The sequence below is a fragment of the Pempheris klunzingeri genome, chromosome 7 (assembly GCF_042242105.1).
Source record: "Pempheris klunzingeri isolate RE-2024b chromosome 7, fPemKlu1.hap1, whole genome shotgun sequence".
In the NCBI taxonomy this organism is placed as follows: Eukaryota; Metazoa; Chordata; class Actinopteri; order Acropomatiformes; family Pempheridae; genus Pempheris; species Pempheris klunzingeri.
In genome coordinates, this window is record NC_092018.1 from 8,461,515 (window position 1) to 8,474,345 (window position 12,831).

Sequence of the window (12,831 nt, forward strand, 5' to 3'; positions counted from 1 at the left end):
TGCAGGCCTCACTTGCCTCAGTTAAGGTCAGTGTCCATGATTCAGCAATAAGACAGAGACTGGGCAAAAATGGCCTCCATGGGAGAGTTCCAAGGTGAAAACCACTGCTGACCAAAAGGAACATAAAGGCACATCTCACACTTGCTAAAAAACATCTTGATGATCCCCCACACTTTTGGGAAAATATTCTGTGGACTGACGAGACAAAAGTGGAACTTTTTGGAAGGTGTGCGTCCCGTTACATCTGGCGTAAAACTAACACAGCATTTCGGAGAAAGAACATCATACCGACAGTCAAACATGGTGGTGGTAGTGTGATGGTCTGGGGCTGCTTTGCTGCTTCAGGACCTGGACAACTTGTCGTAATTGATGGAACCATGCATTCTGCTCTCTACCAGAAAATCCTGAAGGAGAATGTCCGGCCATCAGTTCGTGACCTTAAGCACAAGCGCACTTGGGTTATGCAGCAGGACAATGATCCGAAGCTCACCAGCAAGTCCACCTCTGAATAGCTCAAAAAAAACAAAGTGAAGGTTTTGGAGTGACCTAGTCCAAGTCCGGACTTAAATCCAATTGAGATGCTGTGGCATGACCTTAAACAGGCCATTCATGCTCGAAAACCCTCCAATGTGGCTGAATTAAGACAATTCTGCAAAGAAGAGTGGGCCAAAATTCCCCCACAGCGATGTGAAAGACTCATCGCCAGTTATTGCAAAGGCTTGGTTGCAGTTGTTGCCGCCAAGGGTGGCACAACCAGTTATTAGGTTTAGGGGGCAATTACTTTTTCACATAGGGCCAGGTTGGTTTGGATAGCTTTTTTCCCTTAATAAATGAAATCATCATTTAAAAACTGCTTTTTGTATTTACTCAGGTCATCTTTGTCTGATATTAAAATTGGTTTGATGATCTGAAACATATAAGTGTGACAAAAAAGCAAAAACAGAAAAAATCTGTAAGGGGGCAAATACTTTTTCACACCACTGTATGGCCTTAAACTGAACAGCTTCTCCATGGACCTTAGAATAGAAAACTCCCCTTGGATTTCTAAAAAGAAGTTAAAGACCCATCATTTTTAATTTGCATTAACTTTGTTGGTATCATTGTTAATGTTTTATTGTACTGTTATTGTATTATTATTATTATTATTATTACAGACTTGTAATAACCTGAACTATTAACCAGAACTATTAACTAATAATATTGGGGTTTATGCAGACGTGCGTCATTAATGTTACAATCACAGTGATTAAGAAATGCTCACAAAGACCTTAATATAAGGCACCAAACACACACACACTTCCAGCAGGTCCTTGTGCTGCAGGTAATTACGTAGGTTAGATGACAGCTTTTTCATTAAGCTACTCTCCAACAGCCACTCTTCACTAGTTTGATTGCGCTGTAATGACAAAGAACTAATTAGCATGACAAGTATTCTTTCCAGTGATTGGCCAGAGACCAAGAGTTCCCATTGTAATATTCTGCCTCTCAAAGGACCCACATTTTTTTCAGGGGGTTTTGTAAGACTCTTCTAGGTTTGCATGAGTAAAAGTGCTCAAACATCCCCAAATGTCAAGTTTGTGTATCATAGATTATAAAGTAGATTCAGTCACTGAGGGAGTTTGTTTTTGTGTCGTTCAGTACGCTGACCTGCTTTCAAAAGGTTGGTGGAGGAGGGTCAAGCAACATCACATAATAACAATAATTAATCTGTGGGGAAATCAAAGCAAACTCAAATGAGTGAGCCAGAATCAAGCTCTGCAAACATAGATACAAATACACAGCCATGTAGATTTAAATTCAGAGAAAAATTGCATGATACAGAAAGTGTCAGTTTACGTTAAATAACAAATTGTTTTAAAAGTTGACAACACTGTAGATAAGAAAGTTTTGATTGGTGAATGGTGTTCACAGTGCACGTATGCACCTCTAGTTTATTTACAGGCTCTTCCGTGCTGCGGTGTCTGCCTCTGCCCCTGCTTCACTCCACAGGAAATAAATGACAGTGTGCTTGCCCACGGAAATGTGTTGGCTCTAGTCAGCCATCCAACCTTTCCTTGCTTTTTTACTCTATTGTCAAGGATTATTTTCCCTGTGCTGTCTTCTGCGTATGATGAATGGCAGCGGTTGCATATACTGAATCATTTCCTCAAGCGCTAGTTTTATGTTGGATGTACATGTCAAAGTTGGAAATGGTAGCATGTCTGAGTTGCTTCCCTTCCCTTTTGGTCAAAAAATGACCTTTCCTCAGCTCTAATGCATTGCTAGATTTGGGAGGAGCTGGACAGTGTATGAAGACTGAATCACGGTAGAAAGATCTCACCTAAGCAGTTACTGCTTACAAATTAAAACCTGGAATGCCTACGGAGCAATAATGTGAACGCTCAATTCTAACGCAGCCAAAACCAGACTTGAATCAAGATATTTGCTTGAGCAAATCTGCAAGGAACAATGAGACAAAAGGGAAATCCCCAAATCCAGATTTGTTACAACAGTGCAAATTATAAGTAGAACCAAACCTTTAATTGCTGCCAAAATACTCACTGTAATAGCTCAGGAGAGGAGAAGGAAACTTGAACAGCATTTTGTTCAAGAAATGATGCCACTTGAAAAGTATTTTATTTAGACATTTGACTGAACAATAATTATCTTAACATATTTTTAACTAACTAACTTACTATTCTGTTACCCTAATACAATTGTACCTTTAATTTGGAATTCAGCATGTAACAACACCAATGGGAATATCAATTTGGTTGAATAGTAAGTCAATGTAGCACATGTCTAACAGTGTTATATGAAGCACTCATTTACTGTCTGTGAATTTAACATCTCTATAACCCATGGTATTTCAAAGGCTGTCTTGGAAAGTCATCCTTAGTGGCTAACTATCCTCACTGTAATTTTTCCACTCTCAATTTTCTTTTTCCCACCACAGTTGGCCCTGGAGGACCCGGTACACAGCGTTTCTCTCCAGCAGTTTGTCTATGAGAAGCTGAAGGCACAGCAGGCCATGATGGGTGACCAAGGTTTCGGAGCACTGATGGAGACGGTGGACACAGAGCTCGTCAGGCAGCTCCAGGAGTTCCTCCAAGGCCTCTGAATCACATCCGCAATCCTTCACTACCTTACACAACCATTTTGCCCAATGCTGCCCTCATCCCCTCATTTTTGAAAATGTACTGGAAAAGCTAAACAATCTGCCCAATGTGTGGACTCCTAATCCAAACCTTCCCCAGCTCCACCCATGCTATGCCTTATCTATAATCAGACCTAGCCTTGTCGACTGTTCTCAGCTAACACCCCTTCGTCCCTTTCCCTATTATCTTGGTTCCTTCTCATCCTTTTTTTATCAAGATGGGGTCTATGTGGGTACTTAAAAATGTCAAAATACCTTCACATTTTAAAACACCCACATAAAATCATCACCACACTAGAGCTTCCACTCAATCCTTCTAGTTTCTTCTCTTTCTGGGGTTTTAACGTGGATCGGGTAGAAAATTCGACAGATGGTAATAAAGTTTAGAGGTTTGAGGAGTATAAAGGAAAGATCACCTGCAGGTGCCAGAGGTGGAGACTTGGACTATTTTCTATGGAGAAACGTACAGATTGTAGCAGAAATGTGGATAAAACCATACCTAAAGGACCTAAAGCAGTGTTTACAGAATCTATTCTTAAAGGAGAAAAAAAAAGAAATTTTGTACGTATGTAAAGTATGGATGATATTCTGCATGATATTTTACTTTTTAGTTTGTTTTTACTTTGTGTTCATTTCTCTTCCATTTTAAAGAAAAATAATAATTTTGTCATAACCAGAAGTCAAGTTGAAGTAACTACTGAGAGAACTAGATCTTTCTTTTTGAGTTGGGTCAGAGGGAATTTTTTTTTTGACTGTAAAATGGGTGATTTTTAAATGGTTGATTTGTAAGAGTGCTGAACCACATTTATATGTACATACATACTGCTGCTAATTGATGGTGTGTCGGAGCACTTTAATAACCAAAAACTGTTTCACGTGTTTTCATCTTTTTCTCACATCATTGGACTTAAACACAGTGGTAGAAGGCCTTGGAGCAGTGCAGCAGGATTGTGCTAATTAGACTTTAGCTGCATTAAGACCCTCATCTTGAATTGTTGCTGCATTTCATGTCTCAGTGCTAACTTGTACAAAATACTGACTGCAACAGTGACATGCCATTAGGTCGTGTCTTAACGATTTCATTTTAAGGAATTTGATGTGTTCTGACCTTAGTGGCTACTAAAAGAAGTCGCATTGTGAGCCACGTTGACTTTGAGTCAAAATACATCATGTTGTGTGTAGCTGCCCTGCCAGTTTTTCTGATTTGACCTGTTGTTTTTAGTGATAGAGATAAAGCTTTGATATTTGATTTGACAGAGGAACCAATTTTTCCGGTAGGTTTTCTCAGAAGAATTGATTATTTGGAAGACTATATTATAAAGAAAGATGATAAATTACTTAAGTTCTTTAGTAGTTGAATACATTTTTACAATTGGAATGTGGACCTGTACTGTCGGTATGATGTACCAGGGGTCACTCTGCCTTCATAATCTCTTCTTCGGGAGCTGATGGATTAATATGGTTTCGTTTGCTCTCATTAGGTTGGTCAATCCTGACACTAGCTCTTTTGACACTGTGATAGAGTTGAGTAGCAGTCAGAATCACAGCCTTATGCTTTCAGCCTTACCTATCCTTGAAACTGAAAAGACCTTTCTTACTATAACGTTAATTTCTTACAGTAGAGGATTTCTGTACTCGTATTCTGTTGATGATGATAACTATGAAGTTTAGAACACAACACGCAGTAGAGAGATGTTTGGTTATGTTTTGGTGGGAAATAATCCTTGTTGCTTTTTCCAAAGCCTTCAATAAAATGCAGTTATCAGCCAAAATATTAGTCCGTGTATTTCCATGACTGATATTAGGAAGCATTACCTGTTGTCCAATTCTTTGGAGTTTGATTATTTCAAGCAGATTACAACAAAATGGCACCGGCACCAATATCAAGTTTAATAACTGGGTGATGGATTGAAGACAGACTGTTAGCTCTGGATGCAGCAGCGTGTTGGATGTCCAAGCTATGAGCAGCTCGGGAGTGACCTCAGAAAAAGAGGAAAGCGGTTGGTCAGATAATAGGGAGATAAATAGAGAGGTAATTGCTCTAATTGGAAAATGTGCATGGGAGTACCCAGAGAAAGGGAGGGAAACAAATTGACTGGGAATGGGGAAACAAGATTAGAGTCTACAGCCATGTTAGTGGCTCTGTGAGGCTGTGAGCAAAATGTCAGCATTGCCAACATGCTCATAATGGCAATATTAACAATGTTTCACAAGTATAATGTACAGCCGAGCTCTTTGGTATGTGATCATAAATCAAAGTATGAGGCAAAAATACAATTTTGACCTGATGATGGTGCTACATGAAAAAAAAATAAGGTGATAACATAAGGGATCACAGTTCATCCTGTGGGAGTCATGAAAGTGTGAATCAAATGTCATTAGACTTTAGACTTTCTTTATTTGACAATTCATCCAGCAGTTGTCGAGACATGTATTGCTTTTTCCATATACTGTTTTTTCTCTCAGGGAACTCTGTAAATGCTGCAGGTGTCAGCAACTGTCACCGTAATAATAACACTAGTAGTAAGAGAGAGACTTCTTTAATGGCTACATTTGTGTCTGTCGCACCAGCAGTGCTGCTGCTCATAACTACAGAACTCCATAAATTTCGGTACAAACAGTTTTTTCTTGGCAAGAAAACAAAGGCAGCGGTGACCAGCACTGACCCATTTTTCTTAAGTGCTCGAGAATAAAAGCGCTCCTGCCGACTAGTCACTTGAGTGGCTTACAGTGTAAAGAGACGATTGAGGATTCTACACCCATCTTCACTTCCCGCCCTGCCTTTTCTTCCTCCCCAGCACTATTACTCCAAGGAACTCGGCTATTCATTTTTCTTCTCCCACTCTTGTTCATCCTCTCTGCTACTACACTTAGTGCCTGTGTAGTCCTTTAGGGACGGACAAGAGCCACAGGTAGACTGTTGCTTGTGTTAGCTATCCCGTGAAATGCGCGGCGGGGGAGAGCAGCAAGTCTTAATGTAGAACTTCGTTCTACATTGTTCATTGAATTAGTTTCCCCACTTAAAAGATCACCATTACACAGCAGCATGTTTTTTTTCCAAAACCTGGATGATTTTTAATGTTCTTATTTATGCACCTGCATTTATAGACATTAATCAAAGCATTTCCCAGGATGGTCTAAGTGTTCTAAACATTTTAGGCAAAGCATCAGTAGTCAATGAAATCTTTTTCTCGAGCTTTTGAGCTTCAAACTGGCCATTCTCGTGTGTGCCTGCCTTAAAAAAAATGCTTTTTTGACTTACATAATATGCATGTGTGAAAGTGTTTGCTTTAAGAATATTTTGAACATGTCCTTCGTTTCCTCTGCTTTGACAGTTACCTGCCACTCTGATTGTGTGAGGGCTTTTGTGGAAGGAAAGTATCTGTGACAGTGTGAGGGTGACTGAGTGCCTATTTGTCTCTGTGCATTGATTGTGATTAGAAGTGGCGGCTCTTGTCTGCCTGTGGAAGCCTGTAATTAAAAGCTGAGGCTCTAAGCATGTGCGATCATTACACGGCCGTACAGCGTGCCTTTCGAGTAGGTGTATCGGTACCACAGGTATGTCACTGAAGAGTGTTACAGGGATGTGAAAAGTCCACTGATTAAAGTGTCACACCTTGGGCCTCTGATTAATGAGTTTCATGGTGTAAGTGAGACAGTTGTATGGAGGCAACTAACAATTGGTTTTAAACTCCGTAACCCATTCTGTCTCTATTCAAATAGCTCTGACATGAGACCAACTGCTGCACGTTATGCATAAATAGCACCATGTGGAGTGTGTGCTTGTGTGTATAATGCTGACAGATAAAGCCAAATGTTACTCACAGATAATAAATTAGATTAAAGTGCTGATATCCAACCTGACTGACTGATAAAATGATTCATTGATTAATGGTCAATTAATTGATGATGATTTATAATCACAGTAAATTTTATCAAGCAAATATACTTAATAATCCCTAGTTCCACAAAATATTTTGCTTTTCATTTGGTTTCTGGAGCCTCGATCGGACAAAAGAAGCAAATTGATGACATCTCTTTGGCCTTTAGGAAATTGTAAAGGGCATTTTTACTATTTTCTGACATTTTATAAAGGAGAAATGTAACTGATGAATCGAGGAACCATTTGGGAGATTAATCTGCACTCAAAAATAATCATTTCAGTTATTTAAATCGTACATTGACGCACACACGGCTGTAAAATGTAAGTCTTTGAGGGCTCTTTGGCAAGTATTTGACACTCATCCGAATGCCTAACAGTACCAGTAAAATGCCTTCATATTTCACCATCATCACAAGCGAAAGAATGCTGTTACATTGCTTGTTCTTTTCTCTAGCCATCAGCAGTATGTCAGCATAACTGAAGGCAAATAAGTATGTGATGAAAAGTAAAACCACTGGGTGATATGAGAGAGCAACAAAAATAAGATATTCTAGTCATATTCTGTTGAAGAAGAGAGACAAGAACATGGAAAGTGCAGACGCTCTCTGAATTTACTTCTCATCTCAGAGTATTACAGTATTTATTATGCTGCAGGCTGTGGGGAGTGCAGGCAGTACTAATCAGACAGGTGGGCACTAGATGTTCTTCTGGTAATAACAGTCTGTTTCTGTCCTGTCTCTCATATAGTGTAGACTGGGCTGTAACTACTAATCAGATGACTGCCACATCCTTTCCCTTTTATCACACACTGTCAGTTATCTCAAGATATGACTCAGCACTTCAGGAGGTGATGCCTAGGGCTGAATATCAACCCTCTGTGGCATCTGAGTATCCACTAACATATGTCTGGAGCATAAAGTATCAAAAACTGTCAAGTATCAGACAACTCTGACATGCTGTCAGATGTGTTGTCCTATTTTATTATATTTTAATCAGTTATCTTTGATGTGAGTCAGGGCACTGTTTATTTTAGACTGTATTTGATTTAGGAAACATTCATGAAACAGTCATTGTTGCAGTGATAGGTTTGGTTGATTTTATTGAATGCAAAAACATGTATATAATTCTCAAATGCAGGTAGTGAAATAGTTGCTTTGGTGCTCGAAAAATTTAAATCTCCAAAAAATATTTATGATGCCTGAAGGTATGTTTCCTTATTTATTTGTGATTCACTTCACAACCTTGCAGGTTAAAATGTGTTTTTTCAAACATAGTATGCTTTGTGGTCACATGTAAATGTTTTCCTGTCACTGGACATAGGTGATGTATGGAATTGACCGCCGTATTGATCATCTTTAAGAGCAGAGAAGGTGACCTATAGAATTGCTTTTTTCCATTGACTGCCAACGCCTTCACATGGTTGATATGTCACTGAGCAGAAACCAATAATCTGCCCTTTTGGTCTGCACCACAGTCTTTTTTTCTCTTTCTTTTAAATTGATTTGCGTGTTGTCTGTTTTGTTTTTGAGCACCAGAGGATATCTTCGCCTTGAGCACAATACATCCACTTATTTTGTCCTAATGTGAAACTAATGTGATGTGATGCACTGTACTGTGACCAGTGACACAGCTTTTCACTGGACTGAATTGATTGATTGGTGAAGTAGTCAGTCTTAGTTTTAGTCTTGACTTGTCTTCACCGTATCAACTTACTTTTAAAGGTATCAAAAATGTACTTAGTTATTAGTTAATAGTTGTTTGGATAAAGTAGTTTGACAAAATATCTTAACTCAAGGTCCACTTACTAGCTTTTTCTTTTTTCAGAGTTCCTCACAGCGTCACAGTCTTCAGCAGTGAATGTAGCTTCTCAGTTGTTGACTGACTAATTTAGAAAACTGTCTTTAAAAGGAAGTGATACCGCAGCAGTTTAATACTGCACTTCCATGAAGTTAAGGGACTTCCACGAATCACATTAAAAAAAAAAGAACTGGTCTCTTGTATTGATCAAAAGCTACAATTGCTGGATCCTACAAATCCCAAAATGCAATAATCTTCTGTCTTGTTAAATGCCTGTACTCCAAACCCCCAGCTTCTAAGGCAGGATTTCTGTATTATCCAAGCCAGTGGTTACATAGGGATGTGTGTGCATATATATATAGATATATATATAGACCTAGACTTTAGAAATTCATATGTTACAGCAGCAGCAGCAGCAGGGGCAAGATAAGATATATATATAGATAGATAGCTAGATACAGATAGATAGATAGATCTACAGACTAAGCCACAGGAGACATTTTGCAACTGTTTGCACAGCCTGAAAATAATGTTTGGGTCTTGTTTAGTCCTGATGATGACTGCACACTCAGTGTACAGCACAGCACTGCTCTGAGTAGAGGAATGGGCGTTTGCTGCTTGTAGTTAATGTGGCCTCAAGTTTAAAACATCAACGAAGTGGCGCATTTTATCAAAGTTCGTCACATAACAACGACCTGGGGAAATTTAAAGAAGTTAAAAGCTCAAAGCAGCTCCATGATCTGCTCTGTTCTCCCCATCCAATAGTAACTAAGAAACACGGATATTAGATAATACTAATGCTAATTTAGCCTCTACCTGAAGTAGTAAACATGCAGTTAAATTGGTAGGTTTTGCACTGTAGAGTCTTGGCTTTTTTTGTGCTGCTGTTTGAGGAGCAAAGCCAAGAAAATATTCAATACAAGATATTAGCCAAACAAACTCAGTATGACCAAGTGCGAGATGTCATCAAATGTTTTGAGTGCATCTCTTTCATACAAACGACTAAAGGTGCGTTAAAAGTGCTTCAGTATAACCAATCACACTCATTGATATCATAGATGGAGAAACTGATCATTGTCCTCTCTGTGGTAGAGGGTTAAGCCAGCTTTTCTATACAAGGGAAATATATTCAAATTCCCTTTCCCACAAATAGATATTTCAGGCTGTTAGTATTATCATATTGTCCCTGACGTGATAGTGTAAATGGATGGAATTCCGGAAGAGAAATAATCCCAAAGTAAATCTGGCCTAATCCCCTGAAATGTCTGGAAAGGAATCATTGATAAGCGGAAGCCATAAAGGAAAGCAGATAAGGCCTCTATCTAAAAAGGCCGCAACAGCCTCTTATCAGCAGTATTATAAGACTAAAATGTCTTCTTATCAGTTATTCGCTGTTTAATGGCACTCAGTGCAAGGTGAATAAAGGGGGAACAGAGAAGGTAGAGCACTCTTCATCCTGGGAACAATAAATGTGAAGGACACAGAAAGACTCCAATTCTGACTGTGTGTGTGTGTGTATGTAGTGCGTGTGTGTGTGTTTGCATAGGGGCGTATTCATGTAAATTCAAGACTGAGTGGCTATTAGTAAAGAGATCATTTAAGAGAAAGGGTACTTGAATTAAGTGCGCATAAAGTTAGAGGAATTGGAAGATAATCACAATCCTGCATGTAAATGTGAGGAAGTTGTTGCCACAGGATTGATGACCCCCCCTTCTCCACTATCTGGTCTGTTCAGCTCCTGCCATCCATAACACAGGTGGAGTCAAGTGCAGCATCAAACACACAGTGCATCCGCTATAATCTCCCAGTTACTATGACAGCGCTGTCAAACTGAGGAAAACATATTTGCAGAGCCACACACACTCTAAAACATAACTCAGAATTATAATAAATGTAGAGACAGAAACTGAAAACACATTTTCCACCTTTGAATAATTTTCTCATCACACACTCTCATACATATCCTGTACAGTAAATCTTACCCTATATCCAGTAACAGGCACCTCGAAACAAGATCTGTGTTTAAGCAATTATCTATGTTTAGATACAGACATTGGCAACAGGATGACATCTGACTGGCAATATTCCCTGCTCATGTTTACGCCAACAGGGAAATTTCCCTTGAGCATTTGCTTATCTACAGGTCTTAGAGACACAGAACCTTGCATAACGGGATACAATCAAATACTTGCAATCCAAAAAAAAATCCTCATAAAGTTGAATCAATACCTCTCAGTCAAAATCTTCCCAAAAGTTGAAGATTATAAGCTTTGCAGAGGTACATTAGTATTACCTGCAGCGCTCTCGTGCTGAATGGAATTACACTACGGAGGTGTTTCTGTTATTGCGTCCACCCTGCGTGGAAAACAGCAGGTTAGCAGAGGGATTATCTACTTTCTAGTTTCACTCAGCTGCTAAAGCTGTTAATAAAAGGCCTGCTGGCACAGACCCATAGCTTAGCAGAGAGAGATTGTAGTCAAAATACGGCTTGATTCTCCACTTTGTTATCCATGTGTTTGTGGTAATTAGCTGCATGACACCCACTAAAGCCTGAGATAAAATTATTTCATTGGTTAATTTCACACCTAATAGGCTGCGGGTTTAACTGTGGCACGGCGGCGATGATGATAGTGAGTTTTTGTTTGATTCGGCTCGTGATAATCACGCTGTCAGCCTCTTGACAGATGTTTGACAGCGTGGCTACAGGTTCGCTCAAGTACCTGGAACTGGAGTGTGTGATCAGAGAACCGAGTGAGTGGAGTGTAAAATCATCACCCACACACTCACGTACACACACTGCACAGAGACACAAGCACACACACACACACACACCTCGCCCCCCCCCCAGCCCCCCTTTTCCAACTATCCCTTCGACCCATTTATTGTGCTCAATCTCTGTCTCTCTCTGCTGGTGATCTGCTGATTATTATTGGATGGCTAAACAGAGAGATTGTATGGTTGCATGTATGAATATTATGCTTACATTTCTCTGCAAAGGCCAATGTATTAATCCATGTCCACAGTGTCACTAATAATACACATACTTTATAATTTCTGTCTAATCACTGCAGTTTAAAAACAGAAATATATATTCCACAGTGATGAAACAGCTCAAATTTACATCCCTTTTTAATATCAGAAACAGCATGGTTACCTTCCAATTTTCTCCACAGTAAAGTAAACAGCACTCCAAAAGCTGCCGGCTGCCTCCAGCTCCCACTCATCAGTTGTCAGACTCTCATATTGGGGAGGAATCCTCAACAAGAGATTTATGGATGCCCTGGAGGTCCAGACACCTTGTTGGATTACCTGATTGCCTGTGGTTTCAATTTCGCTTTATACAGGATTTAAAAGTTGAGGAGAGGATTTGATCAGTGACTGAATTTGCTGATGATATTATGGCTCTGTATGCAGCCTGTTTGATATATATGTCGCACAGCAGGGATGTCATTATGCTGGAATGTATTATTAACGTAATTTCTTTGCAAATGATCACTTCAGTGGCACGTGACGGTGGAGCAGCTCTCTTTTTGCATCTTGTTCCTTTCAGAGATCTTATAGTTTTAGAGTTCTGGGCTTTACTCTAGGGTTTTGGTACAGAAACCACAACCTGGGGGTCATGACGCCTCATAGGGTCCCAGGACAACTTTGAGGGGCCACAAGACTAAAGGTAAAATAAAGGAAAAATATATTTCTGTTTCGCAAAATGGTGCTTTCGTTTTATTTTTCTCTGATATTAGATTTTTGTCTCCTGACATACAGGATGCTTTCATCCCTAAAAAAAACATTCAGATTAAACAGTGTCAATCTTTGCTTGAATCTGGTTTTACTTGATGTCAACACCAAATCCATAATCTATGATGTGGGGTGACAAGTACATATTGCTTCAGATTAATGGACCCATAAGCCCCAACAGTTGGGAACCACTGTCTGTCTTTGGCGATTCTTGTGTAGATATAAACTAGTAGTTCAAATTTAATTTTCAATTAATTTAAGTTCAGGTCCTATTCTCATA

At 39.4% G+C, this 12,831-nt stretch overlaps 1 protein-coding gene across 1 annotated transcript in view; it reads left to right on the forward strand.

Annotated features, from left to right (window-relative positions):
- The window catches only part of ipo11 (importin 11), a 116,200-nt gene extending 111,303 nt beyond the window's left edge, over positions 1 to 4,897 (forward strand). Inside the window, exon 30 of the mRNA XM_070834330.1 lies at positions 2,936 to 4,897. Coding sequence (XP_070690431.1) covers positions 2,936 to 3,100 — 165 coding nt within the window. The 3' untranslated portion in view covers positions 3,101 to 4,897. The remainder of the gene's footprint in view (positions 1 to 2,935) is intronic.
- The last annotated feature ends 7,934 nt before the right edge of the window (positions 4,898 to 12,831 follow it).